The 24,136-nt window shown below is 38.2% G+C and overlaps 2 protein-coding genes across 2 annotated transcripts; one reads left to right on the top strand and one right to left on the bottom strand.

Annotated features, from left to right (window-relative positions):
• Positions 1-220: 220 nt before the first annotated feature.
• LOC146482359 (BRO1 domain-containing protein BROX-like) lies at positions 221-18,230 on the bottom strand. Its single transcript, XM_085107253.1, has 11 exons — positions 18,035-18,230; positions 16,212-16,415; positions 14,652-14,747; positions 12,922-12,994; positions 8,786-8,894; positions 7,386-7,475; positions 6,396-6,481; positions 5,784-5,865; positions 4,789-4,939; positions 2,905-3,064; positions 221-1,644 (listed from the first exon to the last, which is right to left on the bottom strand). The coding sequence occupies exons 1-11, from the start codon at positions 18,136-18,138 to the stop codon at positions 1,543-1,545; spliced, it is 1,257 nt and encodes a 418-aa protein (XP_084963379.1). The 5' UTR covers positions 18,139-18,230; the 3' UTR covers positions 221-1,542.
• Positions 18,231-18,357: 127 nt separating this feature from the next.
• LOC146482358 (E3 ubiquitin-protein ligase RNF216-like) lies at positions 18,358-22,785 on the top strand. The gene has a single exon (XM_085107249.1). It carries the CDS (start codon positions 18,469-18,471, stop codon positions 20,560-20,562), a length of 2,094 nt encoding a protein of 697 aa, XP_084963375.1. The 5' UTR covers positions 18,358-18,468; the 3' UTR covers positions 20,563-22,785.
• Positions 22,786-24,136: the final 1,351 nt, after the last annotated feature.

Here is a 24,136-nt window from a genome sequence, read left to right as displayed (position 1 = left end):
GTTCACCATACGCTGGTTATGTTACGCCAAAATGCATGCCGGCAAAAAAATCTGGCGTTCTCGAGCAAAAATCTGTTTCCGTTCGCTGGCATTTCAGTAATAACAGGCGATAAATTACGAAGCACAATAAAGTACACGCCTTTGTCTGCGTCTTCGTACGTGACCGTGCAAAAACCAAATATTTTTTTTCCGCGTTACACTTGGAGCCAATTGAACAATAGACTTTTACTGTCTCCGGTTTATTAAAAGAAAAAATTCAGGACCCTTTCACTTACAGAGTCAAATATAGTGCCATACAATTGAGGTTATTCTGACTCTAATTTTTGATTCTCTGGATGAAACCACAGAGGATCAATCATCCAGGAGACTTCATACGTAACCTCCGCTGTACAAGTGAACTGCAGAAACCGAGATAGTGTCCAAATAGTGCGTTTTACGCATCTCTACCTTGCACTACAATTTACACATAACAAAACTAATTCACAGATAAAATTTCCATTCCTTAGTTCATGAGTAGCTTGGAGTAAGTAATCCCAAATTTTTTTTGTATGCTTTTGTCTATTACATAGTCTGCCCTCTATTTACAAGATATTCGCAGTAGACTTGCCTTGTCATTTACGCTACAAAAGCTATATTTGCTAAATAACTGATCCTACTTTCAAATAAACTCCCCTGGTCCTATTACATTGTAAACTGTCCGTTTGGCTCAACAGGCCACAATTTTCCGCGATAGGTTGTTTTATTCGTATTCTCACAATAAGAAAATCTTCTTAAATGCATTTATGTTTTCTCCTATTTCCCGTATGAGCCTCCGTCCAAAGCTAGTTATACGTAATATAAAAGCTACTTTAACAGTACTTTTCTGTGGTGCAGTCGTTTATTACGCTGCATCATGTGGTTCTATAAAAATCACTTTATTTAAGTGTGAATGTATTTAGCGCAGAACACTAAAAGGGGAAACTTTCCAGATCGAATTGGAGTTAATAAAATGATGGTATTTGAGGAGTGGGGAAAACCGGAGTATCCGGAGAAAAAACCCGTCAAAGCAAGGACGAGAACAAACAACAAACTCAACCCACATATGACGCCGTGTCCGGGAATAGAACCCGGGCCACATTGGTGGCAGGCAAACGCTCTCACCACTGCGCCATCCCTGCTCCACCTACAAAATGTTTAATTTTGCGGATGAAATTTTGAAGTGTGATCATTGAATGAAAGCTACTGAGCAGTACTTTCATGTGGTTAATTTCTTCATTACGCTTTTCAAGGTAGTTCTAGTCTTTGAGACTATGAATGACTGAAATGCAAACGGGTGCATGACCATAGCTAGTGAGCACTAGCTACTTATCAGCGAGTGCAGCGAGAGTGTGCGATACTAGTTGTTTTCACTAAAGAAATATTTCCTGGAGCCGATAAAAAGAATTGCATTAAACAAAAAAACCTTCCTCTATCTAGCCAACACATCAGATCGCAAATTACAAATTAAAATATTATAAATAATCTAAAACATCCATAAAGTAAAAGCATATTAAGCTGTACACATTAGGACACCACACAGCCAGATGAATTGTTTGCCGGTTTAACGGGACTTGAATCTTCAGGCTCGGACACTGGTTTGACATCTCCTGAAGCACCTTGGGATTGCTGAAGAAATAATTAAGAGAAGCAGGGTTTATTCTAGAACCTAGCTCCGAGTGCCTACTGTAGTGGGCCTCCTTAATTTAAGCAGGGTTTTCGTCCTCGAAAGAGGACCCAACTTCTTACACAAAACATGAGAATTCACGATGAATTGGTGGCAGTATAAAATTGATGTTTCAGGTCACATTAGGTTGTAATACAGCGTAATGTAACGACCGTTATAGTAGTCTCCTACGCAGCCGTTTTTAGGCTCGTCACAAAACGCGAGGCCTTAAAACGGCTGCGTAGGAGACTACCGTTACAGTTACTGTACCAATAACGTGTTTCAATCACCAACTTTGGACAGGTCAAACTTGCTATGATGTCATGATCTAATTCCGGTCTAGGGGTGATGTCATCCTTTGTTGTACAAAAAAAGGTTTGAATTGATGTGACATAAAAGATAGATTTTAACCATGTTTATTTGTTTTTTTTCTGAGATGTCATGATGTTGTTATTTTGTTCTCGTTAAGAGAATCACTATCACAGACCGTGACGTTTTATTTCCGGAATGTGGAAGTTAGACAAAAACCTTACTGTGACAGGGTTTGGGGGAGGGGTAAAATCCCTAGACAATAAGAAAAACTTTACACCACCCCGGGGCGGGGTACTCATTTATATTGTTGACCGGGGGAGTGGGGGGGGGGGGGGGTATACGAAAGACGTCAAGTTGCCAAACCCCAAAAGGTCCCTATTGGGCTAAACTGGATCAAAACTCCCAACGGTCCACAACGTAACTTCCCCCCCGCCCTCCCCACCTTCTCCCACAACAAATCAGGAGCGAATTAGCTCCTTCCGTCACTAGTTTACGTGAAAACCACCTACACCCTTCCAATTTCCCAACCTTGGATTGTACAGCCAGGGGGTGTCTTCATCGATCAATGGCACGGTTGTTTCATGTGATCTCGTATTCGTAGTCATTTTGCTTTGTAATGTCGAACGCCACTTGAAATATTCGACCGGAAAACTACCAAATCACGAGAGGTCCGCCCCATGCACCGTAGTTTTGGTAATCTCTCTACGTTACAATCGACATGACAAATCAAGATGGGAGTCGTTTGACTGAGGAGCACGACCTCAACGAGATCACAAAGAAAATAAGGAACTGTTAACAGTCAGCAACACAGCGGGCTTTTGGAGCTATCAGTCACTCAGCTGCACCCTGTGATTGTACACCTAACAAAACACCGCTGCTTGTTGCCATAAAACCTTCGAAGAATGACTTACTGGTTGAGGAGGGCGGGCTTTTGATGCATCAAATCCAGCGTAGGTATCACCACCCCACATGGCATGAGGAGTTGGCAGCGTAAATTCTTGTGGGATCGCTAAGCCATGATTTGCCTTCAGTTCAAGTTCAGGAGCTTCTTCTGGGATCTTATGGAAGTAGCTGAACAAAACAAAACATGTTAGTCCACGAGTATTCCCTTTATTCTGCTTTAAGTAATGTTTAAAAAACTCGCAGCACGTGTTTTATCGGGTTTAAAACCACGTGCTGCGAGTTCATTGAACGGCTTCAAAAACATTCCTGGAAAAGCGTGTGTCAAGAGAGTCCATGACAATCATGCTTTTGTGAACGTTGGAAGTTAGCATACGAGAAAAACACCGCATACTAATGAGGAGTATTTTATCAGGTGCTAAAACACCGAATACTTATAAGGAGGAGGTTTATCAATATAAAGTCACTCCGCGTGATGTATTATCGACCATTTCTGGGTCAATGGGCTTATGAATTATTAATGAGTTTTTGAAGGATAGTTAAGCGATCGAAACGTGCGAGAAAGCGAAAATTGCCTCCCGCTAGGAGAGATGATACGCGGGGGACAATACGCGGGGGACAATTCTCGCATGCGTTCGCCTGTTACGCATACTTTCTGCGCATCTCGAGATACTCGGGTTTTCCTATCGGTAGTGCCTACTTACACAGGCATATTTTTGCGCGGCTTAACACTATGCGGAGAAAGCAGAACTTAGTAGATGCCCTTGGTATCCAAAAAGAAAAAAAATGCGTGGTTACCCCCAATTTTCTCTTTTTGGATTTCAATTGCTAACATCTACTTTCCCCTCATAGTCATAAACCACACAAAAATACTATTTTATTAGTAGGCACCGTCCTTAACAAAAATAAGGAACTACTCACAGTCTAGAAACATGTTGGTGCCATCGATGAAAACATAAATTTCACAGCCTGCATGAAAGTTAATGAGCGATACCATCGTCTGCCTTCTGATATACATGGAATAACGTACAATTCTAGACTATTCGTTTCGGTTTTACACCCACAGCTCTTGCCGTGGCATTGGATAAACGATAAATTCAATCGAACAGTCCTTGGACATTTGGGAATTTGCTGGCGGGCTTGGCACTTCACAGAGGAAAAAACTATATTTATTGGGTTTTTTTTCCAAAAGGACATTTTTTTCAGACATTTTTTCCAAAAGGACTGAGCGTATTGTATATTTACCGGGGGCGGGATGTTCGAAAGCCGAGTAACGCTAATCTACGATTAAAAGTTAATCGAAGTTTTCATCTAATTTCAAGCTAAAGGTAAAGAAAAGTCTAAGTCAAAACTGAGGGCCAAAAGTATTTTGGAAGCCGATCTTTATTGACTAGTTATTAAACTCGAATCAAAGTTCACGTTAACCCAGGATTAGCTTAATCGGGCTTTGAACAACTGGGCCCTGGATATTAAATTCAACAATGCCAACCGGAAATCTAAATTGATATAAAATGGATAAGGGGGTAAGTTTCTAAAGATACTGTGGTGCTGCGTCGGTGGGGAGTTCGAGACCTGAAAAACGTCAGCACTCGAATCTCCTTACGGTGGCCAATTTACCTTAAGTTATCAACTCAGTTGATAAACCTTGACATTCGTTTAACCAATATTTAACAATTATCCACCAAAGTGGAGGTCAATAGTGATCTATCACTTTCACCGACACTGAGGTGAATAATTGTTTTAGTATATACCACACAAGCTGAATAAGAGGTGGACCAAAAATTACTTTATTTTTATTACCGAAAAATGGTGGGAAATTTTAAAATCTCGCGCGCCGTGCGGTAAGCGATCTCTTATTGTAGAAAGTTCCGTCTCGCACAGTTGGGTCAACTTACATGAATCCGTTTTCGTGGTTGGCTTTCTCTAGCTTCTTTCTGATCAAGGGACCCAGCTTCAGGAAGAACGGATGTTCCCACGGCCTGGCAGTTGAACCAGGTCCTTTTGTACTAGAATACTCACGGGATATGGCTTCTGCCTTCTTGTACACTGAAAGTGACAAATCAAAAACACACAAAAAAGTCATAAGCTATAAACAGCTTTAATTTCTTCAGATCTCAAACAGCTCCCCACCACAGCCCTGCTCAAAGGATCACCCCTCTTTCAAGGAAACGTTTCAGAATAATTGCCCCTAAATATCACCCTTTTCTGCCTTTTTTGTACGCTGAAAATAAAACAAAACAAAACAAAAAGACCAAAAGCACACATAAGTCTACAATTATATTTCTTCAAATTTTCTCCTCCCCGATTATTACATGATCTCCCCTCTTCCAAAGTAATTCCCTTAAAATGTATCTTGAATGATAACTCGTCTCTGCCTTTGTGTACCCTGAAAATAAAATAAAAAAGAAAAACCACACACAACACACATAACCTAACCAAATTCAACCTCTCCAAATCTCAATACACTAGCTGTCTCTAGTATTATTGAAAACGGTCCACCCTTGTCCAACCCCACCCCCCCCCCCCCCCCCCGATCTTACCCTCGAATGACCTCCCCTCTTTTCAGGAAACCTTTCAAAACAATTGCTCCTAAAATGTATCTTCGATGGAAATATGTTCCTTGCATTTCAAACTTTAAATAATCTGCAAGAGGTATTAAACATTTTCAACCCTCTTCGGTGCAGTGCGAAACAAGAACAATTTTCCCGTAAAATTAATTCTAATACTCGCAGTCCTCAAAATCATGAGCCTAATCTTACGATGCTTATATGAAAAATGTTACGTCTAATCTGCTACATTTATGTTAAAACAAAAACTATAGCTACATGTACAAGGTCGACGTTTATCTTAGACTAATTAAACTGTCAACAAATCAAAACGTAATAATTACATTTATCACTTTCACGCAATGCTCGAATTGCTTTTCCACACTGATCTTCTTCAAGGAGTGTGTCCCCAGCAAAACAATATGCCTGCAACAACAAAGACAAAATAGACACGTAATTAGTACTGTGTTATTAATTTACAATCAGAAAAGGAAACATACCTTATTATAGGAAATTAACACTTGTGTCAATTAAAGTATTGGAAATTAAGGCGACTTAAATTGACACGAATTGAAGGAAAAATTACTTCCCAATAAAGGAAATTAACGCGAAAGAGGTACTAAAATTTCAAAACGAGGGAAATTAACGCGACTTACACAAAGAAACAGAATTTGTTGAGACAACAGGAACAAATTGATCCGAAATGCAAACAATGTTCGTGAAATTATTCCTAAACGTAGGGGTAAAGCGAAGAAATCTGACCACTTCGAGCGTTCTTCACAGTGTCCATGACACCGGCATATCTCCACCCTGATAAAGCAATGCTTTTTCCTTTCTGGAAAAAATAATTTCAGGCAAAAATAATGGGAATTAAGGACGCAGAAATTAACGTCAACAAAAATTAACGCGACTTTTTAAAATTCGCATTAATTTCATGAACTCAGGGTCAAACTCACGTAAGACTGATAAAAAGCTGCCTTGAGATCCAAGTATTTCTTCCATTTGCCTGCTTTTAGTGGCTCCACTGACTTCAATTCATCACCTACGTGAACATAACATTTGAATGAACCACTTTATTAACATGTCAGTGATAACGGCAACGGACAAGGGAATATCATAACACTAATAGCCCACTTTTACAGTTGTGTCATAAACACAGCGCAAACTTGAAAAATGTCAGCCTCATGGTTTTCTAGTTTCAAGAATGATTCGGTTGAAGGTGTGATTGATAATGCTCGGAACTGTTTGTCACGTGGTCACGATTTTGTCAATAGATGAACTGATTTCACAATGCCAGTGCCATTTACAAGTTGAGAGGTCATCATTAATTAAAGGTGTATAAAATCACCCAAAATACACATGCATTGTCCATGGGTCATGAACATGTAGCATTGTAGGATCCTGACTCAACTTTGTTTCACTGCTAAAAACAGTTACTCTCAGTCTCCGGACAGAACACAGTCGTTCAAAGAGTGGATAACTTTATCCAGTGGATAAATTGCTATGCAGGGGATAAAATTATGAGTTACAGTAAGAAGAAGAATAGCAGTTATCCACTGGATAATAGGGAGCTTAAGTAACGACGACGGCGACGGCTACGACAACGCCACGAAACAATAGATTTAACGAGCAAAAACAATCGCTCTGCACGTGCGTTTTACATTTTGGTACATGTCTTTGCCGTCCTCTGCAAAACTAACATGAAATGACCACATTTAAGATTTTGTAGAGAACGTGAACGCACGACGGTGAATTTTTCATTTTCTTTCTTAACTTGTACGCCACTCCTACTGGTTCCTGGATAGTTCGCCATTTTTGTAAAAGTTGAGCGAGTTGAGATAATCGCGAAGCAGCACAAATGAAATAAAGATATATTTTCAGGTGACGTTTTCGTTGCCGTTGTCGTCGTCGTTGCCTACGACCGATGCCTGGATAAAAAAATTCACCTGCTTCAGTAAATAGTTTTGAAGTTTCATTGGTGAGGGCAGAGATAAGTGATGCTTTATGTTTGAGCTCCACAGCACGGGCCACAGTCACTGAAAATCGAACAAGAAACTAAATGAAATGATTGATATTTTTAAGATAATTTACTTAACAAAAAGACAAACATTCATTGCTCACAATAATCAATAGGCCATTTCCGACTTGCTGTGAACCTCATTATGAAAGCGAGGCTAAGTGCAAAGCTTTTCATATGAAAATTAGTTTTGTTTGCATATGTATGAAAACTAATTTTCATAATAAAAATTTTGCACTTAACCTCGCTTTCATAATGAGGTTTAAAGCAACTCGGAAATGGTCTATTATAACTGTTATGATATTATTTAAGTGGCCCACATACATGTATTTACTTTAATTTTGACGCATAGCCTTATCTAAATCTGTGTTATTATGTAAAGTTAAGCTTTTCTGTTTTCCAGCATGTTTGTAATTTACTGTAATTTTTTTCGATTAATTATTATGTTCTCGTGCTCGTCTTGTCCCGCCTCGACTAGCTTTGTGGCTATTTGCTGGACACGCCCCATATGTAATCTGAATTTATAAATAAATTGTTGTTGTTGTCGTTGTTCTGAATACCTGTGAATAAACTAAGGTTGCGTTTGATTGAATCTATTGTTACATAAACACCAATGAAATACCAGGGGAGCTTTCGCGCGAAAACATGATATCCTAACACGTGAAAATAACATGTTACCTTCACACATGAAAAGATCACCATTGCCATGGTTACATAATAAATTGCGCCTTTTGCATTGATTTGGTATTTCATCGGTGTTTATATAATAAACAGGACAGTACATGGCCGCTTGGAGATACAAAGTTTCTCTTCTTGATTTTTCAACACTCGCAAAGAAATTTCGTATCTCCGCGCGGTCATGTAATATCCTCCATTTCCTGAATAGGAATGTATGTAATGATGACAAGAAATCCCTCATAACAGGTTTTTGGAGTTGCTAAAGCATAAAATGGCTCTTAAATTATCGTGTATCAGGGAAAGTTGGCAGAAATATGTCCCCAAATTTTCTTAAAAAGATATATCTAATAGCTATTCTGCTAATATTCTTATTTCCAAATACGGTCAATCAAAGGCAACCTAAATTAGCCCTTTACAAATCACATACCAAGAGAACTTGTCAATAATAATAATAATAATAATAATATTATTATTATTATTATTATTATTATTATTATTATTATAATAATTCAAACATATTTATACAGGACTGCTGCATCAGTTTTAAGAAGAAAACTACATGTACTATCAATGCAGGTCCTGTTATGATTGGTTAAATTATCATCAATGATTTGAAGCTACAGACACGTCATGTACATGTAGAAACTTCACCTTCCTGAGCCTCGGCAACACACTGCCTCTGATAAGCCTTCAGTACCCGCTGGTCTGTATCTGCACCTTTCTCAGCTGATAAGTCACCAAGACGTGGCATCAAGCTCTCCTGGGGAAGGCAAACAAAGTACAGTGTACTCAGGTATGGTGCAATTTAAAACTGAAGGCATGTATAGAAGGAAATATTAATTGGATAAGAAAGTTAATCTCTAAAGAAAGTGTGCTCTGACAAACAGCTAACGCTCAAAACATCAGTACTCCATTGAATTTCCTAACCCTTTAAGCCCTGAGGGAAATGCCAAATTTTTCTAAATCCGTAACTGTGAACGAGGAGACCACATGTGATATATCATTTTAAAGGTATTTTCTGCGGTATGCCATAAATCACACCAAAAGAAATGGAGGAGGTCACAGATTGAATTGACAAGTGCCCAAAATGAAAAAATAAAAACGTTTAAAATTTTCCTGTTCCTTGTACAGATTGGGTATGTCCCTAAACTATAGCTTAATTTGCAGCTCTCAGTGCATTGGTTGTTGTCAGATATTAACTTGGCCTAAAAAGTACAAAGATAAAAAGTTCCAAAAGTTGCAGGGGTGGTAGATCAAGTTCTTGTATAGGAGGGGGGGGGGGGGGGGCTTGATATTATGCCTTCCATGTGCAGATCTTTCCAAGATCTTTTAGTTGTGCAAATTTCACGCAAAATGACTGAATATTGAGTATGTAATTGCATCTTGTGCCATATGGCACTATCCGGGCCAAATTACATGTACCTTATCAACTTTGTGATAAAATCAAACATTAACCCATTGCCCCCTCAGTGCGTGACGCATGACATTATGCTAATTTCCTAGAAATTTTGGAGTAAAGACTGCGTGATCCAAACGCTTGAAATAAACCATATGCGCAGTAGTACTATAGACGGGATCAGGTTTCAAAGCAAAGCTCATCCGAAAGAGGAGGAATTTTGCTGCCGGAAAGTGTAAAAATTTTATCATTTGATGCATGGACATATAGGACAGGGAGAAAAGCACAAATCAAATTAATTTTTTTTGTGTTTTACGCGCGGCGAGCTCCAAATATGAATAATTAGCGGCCGCATAAAACTGTTAAGACAGGTCATGTCAAGAACCGAAAATGGGTAAAATCACTGTTGTATACATCAAATATGAATTTTAACTGTATTTATTGAAGTTTTCTTGCAGATTCAAGGCCATTTAAAGGCAGGCAATGATAAGAGAAGGAGAGAATGACTCGAGCCGCACGAGAACTCTTCGCGAAAAGCAAAGTACAAACGCATCGCATCGCAAACAAAAACTCACGCAGCGCAAGGAACGACAAAACAAACAAGTAGAGATTCCAAACAAGTTTTATTTACAAGATAAAGAATTCGGCAGCCAAAATGTGACAAATGACGCTAAATAAAAACTTAAATCGTGCCAAATAAAGGCCAAAATCGTGCGACCGGTCCAAACGAAAATGAGATTCAAAATACTATATTCTACGCATCATTGAAAAACAATTCGCGGCCCGAGTGCAAACTAGTGAAACGTGTCACTATTAGTGGCCAAAGGTTATTTAACCAAGAAAAGATCTCAAATATTGATTAGGCCAAAATGCAATGAAATCATGATCGTATATACTTTTGAAACTCACCGATAGTTCATAGAGCGCAGCGTCGCAGATAAGGACTCGGGCGCCGGCTATAAAGAATGCAATTTCAAGCCGCGTGGTATTCATGAAAGCAAGTTTTGCAAAGCGCTATAATACTACATGGTAAACACTGAAAAGTGGTCTCTACTGAACGTCCCCCGCTTGTTTTTCTACCCACCCTCTTATAATGCACACAAACTTTCTTCCTACCTTCAATTTTAACATTAAAATGCTTCCCAATATTTTCTGGGGCGACCGACCAACTATCAATTTTGCGGCGCTTTGAAAAGGCGATCGAAATTTTCAGCACCGCGAGCGGGCTCCTTAGTTGAATCGTTAAAATGCAAATATTGACTTATTTCCTCACACCTGTTCTTAGTCATTACCCTTTTGATACCCTGGTTGCCAAAAAAAATCATCGTTAGACCAAAATAAAGCGTGAATTGGGCGGCGATTTATCCCCATGATCAAATTTATCCCGATAAAAGCCTTTAATTCCGCGCGCGTGATTTGATGAAAACTAGCAAATCGATCGCCTAACTTTTACTGCGCGTAGCGATTACTTTCCTCTACAACTCTATCCCACAATTCGTCTCCTAAAAAATTCAAACAGACCTCTAATTCGGAAGGATTATCTAAGGCTATGTAAGGACCAGACGTTGCCACGAACGGAGGAACTTGAACATCTGAGAGGTGAGCCGTCCATCTCGCTTCTTCTTCTTCGTCGTCTGTGTCATGGCTTGGCTGTGGAACTTGGGCTTCTTCTTGATCAGGAGCATCTTCTTCGTCTTCTACAGCGTCTAGGCCCCCGAAATCTAAATCCAAATCATCGTCTCTACTAGATCTTCCCTCCCCAAACCCATCAAAGCTTTCTTCATCCCCCGAGTCCCCAAAAAGCTCCGCTACATCCGTTTCATTTTCGAACGCATTCGCCATTATCTTGCAAATTTCATTTACCTCGCGCGATGAAAAAATTACCGACCTTGGGGTGCTTGACATGACCTGTCAAAAAATGCGCAAAAGATGGCATTTGATTGGTTAACCATCTCTTTTGATCTCCATGACAACAAAAAAACGAAAAAGCCACCAGGGGGAGGTAGAGAGGCGAAGAACCAGCCGCCATTTTGGACGGGCGGTCTCGGGCGTTTCAGGAAATTCGGGGGTTGTCGCGCACGGGCGGTTACGGGCGTTTGAGGGGTCAATGGGTTAATATGATTAAAAATATTAAATATTGATTTTGTAGAAAGCCAAGTTGGCTGAAAAAAATTTTAATGAATTACAGTCTGTATTTAGGTATGTTAATCGTTACACCCTTACTGTCCAGCAATCTGATATTCCATTTCTGTCATTTTGTTTAATGTGCACATTCGGCACTCAGCCCTTAACCGTGATTCAGTAGCAATAACAGATGGGCCTTCCCATAATTAACAATAATTGCAGTGGAGGTTGATATGGTCGATACTTTACACTGAGCACTGAGGTGGAGAGGTGTCAGAATCTAGCGGTGGTCACCCAACCATTCACCAACGGACGACCCTAGAAGTCAGAACGGTGGAACGGCAGAATGGCAGAAAATCACCCCAAAACCTAAACCACGGAATGGGTTAGGGTTACGGTTAGGTTTAGGGTTATAGTTTATTTGGGGTGATTTGCCGTTCCGTGTGGGGTGATTTTCCACCATTCAGCCCTTCTACCATTCCGGCGTTTAGGGTCGCCGTTCACCAACACCAAGATTCAAATAAATGATATTAACTAGGCCAGTGTCATGGCCAGTTAAGTATTATCTGGAGTTTGAGTAGCCGATCAAACTGTGCAAAAAATACCACCCATTGGTTTGGTATCTGCTACTACAGTGTATCCCGCTACATGCAACACTAAAATAATATTATTATTGATCAACCATTGAATAGATTATTATTTTCACTCACCTAATTTAAGTATGCCAAATCAGATTAATTAAATACAGTGTAATTTATCATTATTGTACAGGCCTCAAGTTTACATAAGTACATGTATGTGCATGCATAAATGTACACTTGGATTATATGCCAGTACAATTGACATAAGTTTTACAAATCTTTACTACACTGTACACAATTAAGCCAGGATGTCCAAGAACTGGTAATGCTGCAAAAAGTTGACTTAGTTAAATGTACTTTACCCCAACAATGTCAAGCTTGCACTAAATTTTTGGTGACTAGCCTCCATCCACCAAAGTTAGTAATATATGGGCATTGGAAGCTAAGAAAAATATACATGACATGTAGCTGATAAAATGTATATGCAGTGTAGTTTATTTCCACAAAAATCAATCATTTACTGACAGACATTTTTAATAGTGTCTTCACAACTGCTAGTTACATACACTCGATTGCAAAAACGTTGACACCTAAAAAGCATACAGCGTGAACGATGAGACCCATCACGGTTTATGCTTTTTAGGTGTCAACGTTTTTGTAATCGAGTGTATACATGTAGCTAGTACCTCAACAAATTTAAAGATTCCTGCAGCATTTCTAAGATTGGTGTGGACTTCTTTTGCTTCATCCATAGTCACCCTGCAGGCAATACAATATTCACTTATTACAATGACATCGTGTAGATGACTTCTGATAACGAAGGATTTGGAAAAACATTTCAGAATAAAAAGTAGCGAGATTAAAACATGATGTTTCGGCGACAACATGTCACCATTATCAAATGTAAATTATTATAAGTTCAGTAATGTTATATAAAAATGGGAAGGTGTGAAACTACATTTTAGAGTAAAATGAGATGGAGTGAAACAAAAGAATGTGCACTCAAAAAGACTCCATACCAGCAAAACTGTCAATTTAATTTTTCCCATTCTTTTGTTCCATCTCATTTTATTCTCACGTAGTTTCACACCTTCCTTTCTTTATATAAAATTACTGAACTTAATATAAGTAACATTTGATAATGGTTACATGTCGTTGCCCAAACGTCATGTTTTAATCTCGCTACTTTTTATTCTCACTGAACTGAAATCATGTCTAAAGATAACTACATTATTGACATCAACTGTACTGAGAATGGAACCTTCAGGTTCTCAACAAATTTTTGAAAACAAACATGGCTTTGTAGTAATTGAAAGAGATTTGGGATGACTAATTCAGCACACAATTCAGGGCAGTCATTGTGTTTTTAGCCACGCACATATTGCATAAAGTTTCACACCATAACAAAATTAATCAATCTTCTTGGAATTGCTTTGTAAGTAAAATGAACCAACAAAATCATGCAATAAACAGCACTATTTGATCTGACTGTAGCTTATTTTGTTGGTCCCAAAATGAAGGAAATGATTTGATCGTGTAAGAAGACAACTGCTGTAAAACAGATCCATGCAGTACCTTGTGAATAAGTTTACCATCATTTTAAAATAATTTTGAATTTTGAACAATGTGCTCATTCAACAATACAGTAGCTTCTATCTGACAGACTGTCTACATGTAAATTTCTTAAAAAGTTAATACAGTGGAACCTTTCCTTACGGACACCTCTTTAATACGGACACCTCTCAGTTGGTCCCTAAGAGACCGAAATCCATATTAAGCCTACCTCTCTAAAACGGACACCTCTATAATGCAGACACTTATCCCTTTCCTCTTGGTGTCCGTAATAAAGAGGTTCGACTGTAAAGATAAATCAGAGAAATATTTAAATACATCTAAAATGTGTCTATTACTATGGAATAAAATTATTATAACATTAAAATAAATGCAACGTGACTAGCCATTGACAGTTTTTGTGCCAGCATTTTAAAATTTCCAGCTACATGTATCAACTAAAAGGCTGAAATAATCTTGTCTGGATGCAGTCAGCATTATAAAAATGCTATATACAGATGACATGTACATGTCCGTCAGCTGGGATTTTAGGCAATTGTAACTGCATGGCCAGTCTCCATGCATCTTTTTTGGGGGGGTTAATTTTTGGTCCAGGGATATTTTTGGGTTTTGATTTTTGCCCCCATTCGATCATCCCCGTCACTTGAGTTGAAATCAGGAGTCCCCCCCCCCCCCCTAGGGAGAGGAGAGACCCTGGGAACGAGGTTGACAGAATGGCAGGATACCCTTTTGGTTTATTTAACCTTGAGTCACAATAAAAGAGGCTGATCACACAGTGCCAGCAAAATCCCCTGCACAAACAGTGTCAAAGTACAGTAGTGTACGTAGAAAATATCACACTTACTCTCCCTTTGCTGCCAGTTTAGCTGCATATTTTGTGTACCAGATTGCAACATTAATGCAAATGGATGTTAGCTCAAAGACACCGTCAGCAGCACACCTAAAAAAATATAAACACCAGCAAATTGTGGATGTCACAACAATGAGTCAACCTATTTTCAGTCAAATTTGAAGAGATGTATACAAGGGTACTTTTAATACATTTTTTCACCTTGAAATTGAAGATTCTCCAATAAACTGTATTTGGTACAGTTTTACATTTAGTTGAACAAAAGGCTAAAAAAATAACAAGAAATTTTAGCTTAAAATATACTGCAAGCAACCTACACAACAACAACAGTGGAACTACAGTTAGCTCTTGTCTGATTTTTTTTGTCTAGCCTAGGGCCTTGAATGTTTCAAATGAGTTGGTTCAGTTTCGTAAACAACAGAAATCAGCCAAGAAACAGTTCCATTTTTGCGTTCATAGTCGCTTGCATTTTAAATTGAAAAACATTATTTTATGTTAATTTTGTTCTTTTAGTTAGCCTTTTGCTCAAAAAACTACATGCAGAAAATCCTGTATGATAACCAGTCGACCTTAGTGCCAAAATAGAGCTCATTTGGAACAATTTCAATAATTATTTATTATTTCAAGGTGGAAAAGGTACTAACAGTGCACGTTGTTCTTGCATGAAAACTCTCATTTTATTATGTACCACACAGCACACAGGCTTAAGATGACCTCTAACTCTATTTTGTGAGTACTCACCATCCATGTACATGTATGTGACAAAATAAATGCCAATATTTCATGTACTTCACACTAACCACATAATGTTGAACATTGGGTGACTCTGAAACGTACATGTGTCAATATTGAGGACTTTGACAGACTTCTAATACACCGTATATGAAGTTCTTTTGATGACGATTGTCTGAACAGCAATGAACCCATAGATACAATGTAGGTCCATTGGGAATTCTTCACCGTTAACTAAGCCATTATATTCAGTTATTTAACTGCCTGATGATGCTTTTAATTAATGCTCAGATGCAGGTTCAAGGTGCTGCATTACAGAGACATTCATGTTCAATAGGCTTGTAAATTCCATAATAATTACATTCATTTAGTCACTGATAACTGCTAAAAATGAATTGAAGCACAGTCATGCCCTGATATACATGTACATATAAAATACAGGTAGGCTATCTGAGTTTCAAGATCTGAATGGCTGAGTCTAGCACTCATGACAAACACAATAAAAATTTGGGCACATTTATTATTATTTCTTCAGGTGAAGTCCTTGGTTCAAGTCACTTCAGGTTCATTGTAATCAAGACTTTTTCTCTTTAACCTTTGCTTAAAACAAACTGGACACAGCTATCTTTCAAAAAATGTTTTATATGTTGTGGTTCAATTTAATTCTTGGTTTAAATTTTTTTTCCGTTGTTTCAAACTCATTATCAGATGTTACCATTATACCAAAGAACAAAGGAAAATAGAATAAACCAAAGTTAAATTTGAACCACAACATACATGTACTGTATACATTCAATATGATTAGTTGAAATGGAAACTCACGTTGGTGTATTACCACATATTGAGTTGGTCCACTTGAACATGACTAACTTACGGAGCTTGCTATCACCAGAGCCTGCCACAGGATCATTGACGAGACCATGAAGAAGTGACAGGTATATCTCAGTTGCTTGCTGGACTGATTTTGGGTCATTTGAAGGATCTGTCAGATAATTTAACAGCTTTGACCTCGCCATCTTCAATTCCCTGTCAAAATGAAAATATTTAAATGTTAATGATAATAAATTTTAATTTAAATACAAATTATAAGAATTTTAACTAATTAAGAAATAAATCTCTTGTTGCACTTAATTGTACTCTCTGAGTGTGAATGCTACTGTGGTCAACTTCTGATAACTCAAACCTTAGACAGAAATTGAAAAAGGTTCGAGTTATCGGGAGTTGAAGTTATCGGGAGTTGAGAACTAATGACCGGATATAAGAAAAAAACGGGGTTTATAAGTGAGCATTTATATTCATACAGTGTCAAATTTGAATCAAATTTATTTATAGAGAAGTTGAGTGAAAGTGGAACAATACACTGTATTTCCAAATTAAATATCAGAATGTAACGTAACGTGAAACAAAACAAATGAAATAAAGAAAAGCAGCAGGAGAAGACAACGGTACAACAAACTTGAACTGGACTGACACGTTTTGTTATGCAAAAAAAAAAAAAAAGACAAAGAATACAAAGGCTGCTTTTAAAATAAATTCAAGGTCTTGGACTGCAGTACTGTTTGTTTTGACCTGCTACAGCTTGACAAACATTGTTCGAGATATCGAGGGTAAATTATATAGGAAATGACCTGAAGGGAAACAAAAATTGCTTCGAGTTATTGGGAGGTTGGAGTTTTGAGGGTTAACATTACTAAGGGTAAAATTACAGTAAAATACTAAATGCATAACGGAAATCCGGGGGAAATAGATTTTGGTTTGAGTTAGTGCAAGGTTTGAGTTAGCGAGGGTTCGAGTTATCAGGCGTTGGCTGTATAAGATGATCAACACAATGAGGTTAGCTGTTCCAAACCAATCAAGCTCCGCACTGCAACTAAAATGGCTTTGTATTAAAAATACCCTAACCAGACAAAGAATAAAATAGACCGAGGGTCCTACATGTAGGACTTCCAACCTTAAACAGAATTGACTGTATTGATGCAGTTGTACCCATTACTTTCAACCAATTAATTTGAAGTATATGGCTGCTCTAGCATACGTGTGGTGGGGGAGGGGGGGAGGGGAGGGGAGATGGAGGGCTTTTGCTACGACTAGAAGGAACTAAACATAATAAGATACAATAATCAAATAATCATGTAACAACCCAACAGGTAAACAAATAATTATACAAGTATGTTTCCAAATAATCATTACAGTCGCTTAACTATGAGCTGGAATTAACTAAACAAGGAATAGCCTTAATTATAGGCAGTAGATTTACAAAACAGGTACTGAGGTGGCAAGCACTGCCACATACCACAAAAAGTTAGCGCCTTGTACCTGACATAGGCCTTAAAAAGCTAAGCTAGTGTGCAAAATGATAAGCTTACAACAAAAAGTAAAAACAGAACCATATACAGCATAATTATGATGCAAATTAAAAAGTAATATTCATCAGAGCCTCAAATATCTCAAACGTTTTCTCAAAATAAATTTTAAATACGTTACTACCACGAACTTGAAGCATTTTAATAAGCCTGGCTAAATTTGGACAAAAGTTTAGGACATCCTTTCAAGTTCTTTAAATACACCGAAGTCATGATGATGCAGTTTTGCAGTTTTCCCCAGTATAAGATCACAAACAGCAACAACACAAAGACGAAACTTACGATAACATTTTAGAGGACGAGGAATTCGTTGCAACATTGCGAATTGATTCAAAAGTGACAGGAGCAGAAGCCTTGATTGGATTTCTGTGAAACCAGTGCGCCATTTTGATGTTGCTATTTTTAGCTGCAAAGGTAACTGCTTTAGCTTCGCGGAAATTACCGAAAGAATCTACGTTGTTCTGATTGGATCCGATTTGTTTCAGTTCTTCGTCTTCGTCTTCTTCGTGTTTGTTCGTTTGTTCGTGTTTATTGGTTCATGACCGTGGCCAGCGGCAAAAACATGCTAAAAGTATGCTCATGATAACTTACATGAAGGATATACCGTTGTGTTTTGTTCCCGCCGATTTTGAAACAAAGTGCTATTCAACGGGGGAGTTCTCTTAGGCGAAATTTCCACGCTGAAATCTCTTGTATTTGTGAAAAAACTGTGCTAAATGGCGGTCGTAGATAATGAGGCGAGAATTCTGGATTCTTTGAGGCCAATTTTCCCACAGCTAAATGACGGCATTCTATCTAACTGCATCAGGAATGTGCGCGAAACTGTAGGCAGTGATCCAGCCACAATTATTCCTGGTTGCATTGATATTCTCTTGGCTGCTCAACAGACTGCGCCTGAAGAACCTATACCTGTGAACAGACCTCCTGTGTCTCCCACTTCTTTAGACCATGGTGAAAATCGAGACAATTTTCGCACTGGAAACGACGACAAGGAGGTAATTATTCTAGAGAGCAACTTCCGCTTGCCGAATTCGAAAGGTCAACCAAATGGTCAACCGGCAAAGGTTGGCGGCCATCCTGAAATAATTCTGATCGAGGAGTCTGGTTTCACGGTCCAGAGCGGGTCCTCTCCTCTGAATAGTACTGCGACAGTTTCTCCTCGTTCTCAAAACGCTAGAAATAGTAATACGACTGTACCAAGGCGAAATTCATCCTCTGGAAGTGTCTTGAAAAATTCATCTGCAACTTCCACAGCGACTGGGAATGCTGCTACTGTAATTTCAGGAGAACAAGAACTGTGCGAAATTCAGACTGCTCGTGTAGAAAACCGCTTAGATAGCATGAAAGAAGCTTTTAAAAACCTTCAATTGTTATTCCCTGATGTAGAAGATGCTTACCTTAAGCGGCTGGTCGCCAAGTGGTCCCATCTCAGTCCCAGCGAGGCAATCAACAATGCTTGTAATGAACTGCTGGAGACAAAGGATTACCCCAAAAAATCACCAACTTTGTCTAGTCCGCTGGTTCCAGTTGCAAGTCCCACTGGAGACCAGAATGTGAAGGACTACTTCAAAGACTTTTCCACTCAAGTGTCTAACAAATATAGGCATCAGTGCTGTCAAATTTTGCAAAATGAATTCAGGATGATTTCCCTTAGGTACATCAGATTAGCTATGAAAAGGTTTAATGGCCATTATGCTCCAAGCAAGAGGTATTTACAAGAGCAGCTTGGAGTGTCTGTTGGAAGGGCGACATCGACTACAACTGGTGCAACTCACAGTACACCAGTAACACAAGCCCACTTGGCTGAAAGTAAAGACTTTTTTAATCCACCTAAAATAGAGCTACTTAAGTGTGGACGCCCTATTGTTCCAGAATGCACTCAATCTGAAATGGTTAAGGAGCTGCAAAGTGAGAGAGAATTTATGAAAAGACATGAGCTGTCCAAAAGTGAGGAGATGGACAGAATCCTTGCTGTGAACTTAAACGATGAACAGTACGAAGAAGAAGGTCAGAAGATTGAGTGTGGCTGTTGCTATGGAGATGCGTCTTTTGAGGACATGGTTCAGTGCCAGGAGGGTCATCTATTTTGCGCAAGTTGTCTTATGAACTATGCTAAGGAGGCCGCATTTGGTCAAGGAAAGGCAGCTCTCACATGCATGACTGACGGCTGTGATGGTACTTTCCCAATGAGTCAGCTGAAGAAAGCATTGCCCAACAACATCTTAGCAAAATATGAAGATCGTGTTCAAGAAGAGTCATTGTTGCTGGCTCAGATGGATGATTTTGTACGATGTCCTTCCTGCGATTTTGCGGCAATCCTGCCGCCAGAAGATAAAGTGTTCAAATGTCAGAACCCGTCTTGTGCCAAAGAGACTTGTCGCTATTGTAAAGAGGAGTGGTCGGAGCACTTTGGCTTAAAGTGTAATGAGGTTGAAAAGTCAGCACACAAAGATGTCAGACTATCTTATGAAGAGAAAATGACAATGGCAAAGATACGAAAATGTCCCAAGTGTGGATGTGAGTTTACAAAATCAGATGGCTGCAACAAGATGACATGCCGCTGTGGAACAACGATGTGTTATGTCTGTCGGAAGCCCAAAATTAGCTACAATCACTTCTGCCAGCACCCTAAGGATCCAGGGAAATCATGCACCAAATGTACAAGCTGTTCTCTGTGGAGTGATCCCTCAGAAGATGATAACCGTGCAGTCAAGGAATTAGAAAAAGAGGCATTAGAGGCAAAGAGGAAGTTTGAAGAAGAAAAGGCAGAATCAGAGGACAACCCAACCAAAAAGGTGAAGACAAACTGACCATTAGATACATTTATGGATGCTTTCACTTACAGCTGTAGCCCAAGGTCTGTGATTTGTGTTGACCTTTGTAATGTAAACACCAGGGCCACGTAATTAATTTTGGGCATCAAGATGATCACTGTGTAATAGTGCAATATATTATAAGGGTTTTCATGGGGAGAAGAATTATCATATTGGAAGGTATACAAACCCTTATAATTTCGTTATTACGCAGTGGCTACCTTGATGCTCAAAATAATTATGTGACGCTGGTGTTTACATTACAAAGGTCAACACAAATCGTAGAACTTGGGCTACCTGTGCTGTAGCTACATGTAAAAAAAATGAAAAATTGATTAAGGTGTTGAAAAATTAATGTTACCTAGATGCAGATCATTTGTACATGTACATGTGCACTAAAGTTTAACTACATGTACAGTACTAACTACAGTAAGAGATCAAAGTCAGATTTTTTTGAAATCTCTACCTGAAAAAGTGGTTGCCAAAATTAATGCAAACGTTTTGGTCACAAATCTTTAAAAACTTTATTTTTTTCTTGCCTGCTGAGATATACAGTACATTAATTTTTGTAATTATTTTATTAAAATTAATTATGAAGAGTGAAACCACTGACCAGTGTGTGTACATTTGAACACTGTACACTAGTCAGACTTAAAGGCATAGCAACTGAAATGGTTATGGCTTGGAACACTGGGTTCATCTACATGGAGAATGTTGTAATACCTTTGTCATGTTACATAGATTGGTTGGTTGTCTTAATGTACCCAATTTAGGCATTTGTTTTTGATTCATCATCTTAATTTGCCACAAAACACATCAATCAAAGACAAAAGTAGCAGTAAAGATATGGCGAGGAGACCTCAAGGAACCATCAAACAAAGCTGCATACATGACATGCGGCACTAGTGAGTACATGTAGTGTCGCACAACTATTGTAATGGCTATAGCTATAGCAAGTACTGTACATGTACAGAAAATCTCGTTATGCCTATTAGCCCAAAACATTGCTGGAAATAATATTTTTTTCTTGCCTGCGTGTAAAAGGACATGTGTCCTTCCAAATCTTTATTATGATCAGACAATGTGGCAAAATTTTCTAAACATCCACCATCTTGAATTTTTACACAAGAAACAATCCATGGGTATACATGATGTATTGTTCAAAGAGTTTTGCGATGCACTGTGGGGCAATCTGAAGTAAAATGTGGTTGTGAGGGTTTTGCAACAAAACTAAAGATGTTGAATGCTTTTTTTACAAAAGCAGACGCAGGGGAAACCCCTGTATTCCAGCAGATAATGGTGGATGTATACATTGTACATGTATGTACATGTGAATCACTAAAATTGATGGCTAACATAAGGTTGTTACATGATTTTTTAGTGTAATCTTATTTAGCTATTTCATGTAAATTCAGTGGTGGAAATACAAAAGTAACATGCACTAAAATTCGTAAGCTGGCCAGAACCAAACATCCACAATTAATATTATTAATCTTTGTAGAATATTTACATAGATTTGGCATTTTGTGCATTTTATATTGTGACATCATTTATGATTAAAGACACCTAAACTTGTATTGTGATTTATACATGTATAAGGATGGTCATAATAATATTATCATGCATTTATATGTACAAACAAATTATGGAGTTGTTATATGCTAGCTCTAGGAGTTCATGGCAATATTTAGAATAAGCAAGGTGTTTGTCGGAACGATATAATTTATTTTATTCCATCTAATTTCATTTTGGTTTGATTTTCTTTTTTCCGTCTCTCTGGTCATGGTAATCGATGGTTTGAGTTTTAGACAAGCAAACTGAAAGCTTATGCAATAAGAAATTGAACCACAATGTGCACTGTGTACGTATGCAGTAATGATTGCTGTCCTTGTGCTTAGATAAATTAGGTCGTTAATGTTATTCCCGAACATTATTTAAGAGATTGCATTCACTTCTCCTAATAGGAGCAATTTCATTGAACAATAATATTGTTCATCACAAGGGAATTATAATAATTTGTTGGTATAAACAGAATTATGTAAAAGTTAATTGACTGCATTTCCAGTAATGAATTTATTATGTGCCATCGGTGCTTTGGAGAATAGAATAATCATTGATTTGTAAGGGTTTTTAGGCGTCTACTTAGAAATTACATTGAAGCTGATCAGATTTTTGTGCAAAGTAGGTGATGTTTATTCAAGAGTTAAATGAAGAATTGATTTTGCAAATGGCTTAAAAATGATGTATTGTTACATGTAGTTTGTTGGGTTTGTTAAGAATTTTGAATGACAATATGAAGTGAATTAAAGTGACATTACAATCTCTTAAAATGGTACTGTTCTATGACCTGTAACCTTGGGTGGTGCACTCAGGGAGTTGGGGGTGGGCTATTTGGGGCAACCCCACCCAAGAAGGGTGCCTTTTTAAGTTAACTTTCACCCCGCATAAAACGCAAAGGGCAAGAAAAATTAAAAAAAAAGGTTAGTGTTGCAAAAATAGTCTGGTTGACTGAACCAGAAGGGTAGCACTCAGGAGTTTCATTAAGTTTTGAAGTAGGGGAGCACCTATAGGAGAGTAGCTGGGCAGAAAATTACACTTGAAGTGAATTTCTTTATGTTCAGTTTAAAAGTAGGCAGGTACTGACTCTTGTGTATCCTGGTCGTGGTACCCGGGTCCCGCCTTGTTATACATGTATACCACAACCATTTTCTGGGGGACAAGGTTAACTAGAATATTTCCCCGGGGGAGGGGGAGAGGGATGTATGGTGAAGGGATTTGTTCTATTGTTTTTTTCCATTGTAATGAATTTTGCTTCATTGCAAGCTATTGTTTCTGCCTAATTTTCAGCCCAATTTTAATTTTAATTTCAAGTAGTTGTATGTGTTTATTCAATAATTTATCATCACTTGGAAGAACAAAAGAAAATGACGTGTGAAAATAAGGGTATTTTGAGGAAGACAAGGGATCTGAAACGTCCTCAGAGACCCAGGGGCAGATAGCTGGGTCAGGAGGAAGTCAAAAAGTTAACAAGAACGTTTGGACTTCCTCCTGATCCAGGGTCTCCAAGGATGGATCAACCCCATCCCAGGGTCCTCTCTCTTTGGTTTTGCCTTACATTGCATGCGTTGTATTTCCTGACCAAATTGCTCTCTTGCTGCCAGTCCAGAGGGAAAAATTGTTTATAAACGCATGATTCTGTTGTTGTTCTTGTTGTTGTATGTTGTTAAATCAAAATTAATTACTGACTAACTGAGGTTAAGTCAGGAAAGCAATGCCAAACTATAAATAAAGGGTAAAAAGTTTGGTAAAGATTGAGAATTTGGAGCAAGGAAAGAACTGAACCCTTTCGGTCCTGATCAACAGTTGAAATTTTGCAGTTTTAGCCCTTTTTTAACCCAGTTGTAACCCTTTCACTCCCATGATCTGAATGTTAATTCTCCTGACTGACTTCCATACATTTCTTTTTAAAGTTAGTTCACAGAATTTGGTGTTACATCACTGAACAATATAACCTATATTTATTTACTTTTTTATTTATTTATTTATTTATTTATTTATTATAATTCACAAA

Source organism: Pavona decussata, unplaced genomic scaffold (assembly GCF_977016875.1).
Source record: "Pavona decussata unplaced genomic scaffold, jaPavDecu1.1 SCAFFOLD_46, whole genome shotgun sequence".
NCBI lineage: Eukaryota > Metazoa > Cnidaria > Anthozoa > Scleractinia > Agariciidae > Pavona > Pavona decussata.
This window is presented reverse-complemented; position numbering and strand designations above follow the sequence as displayed.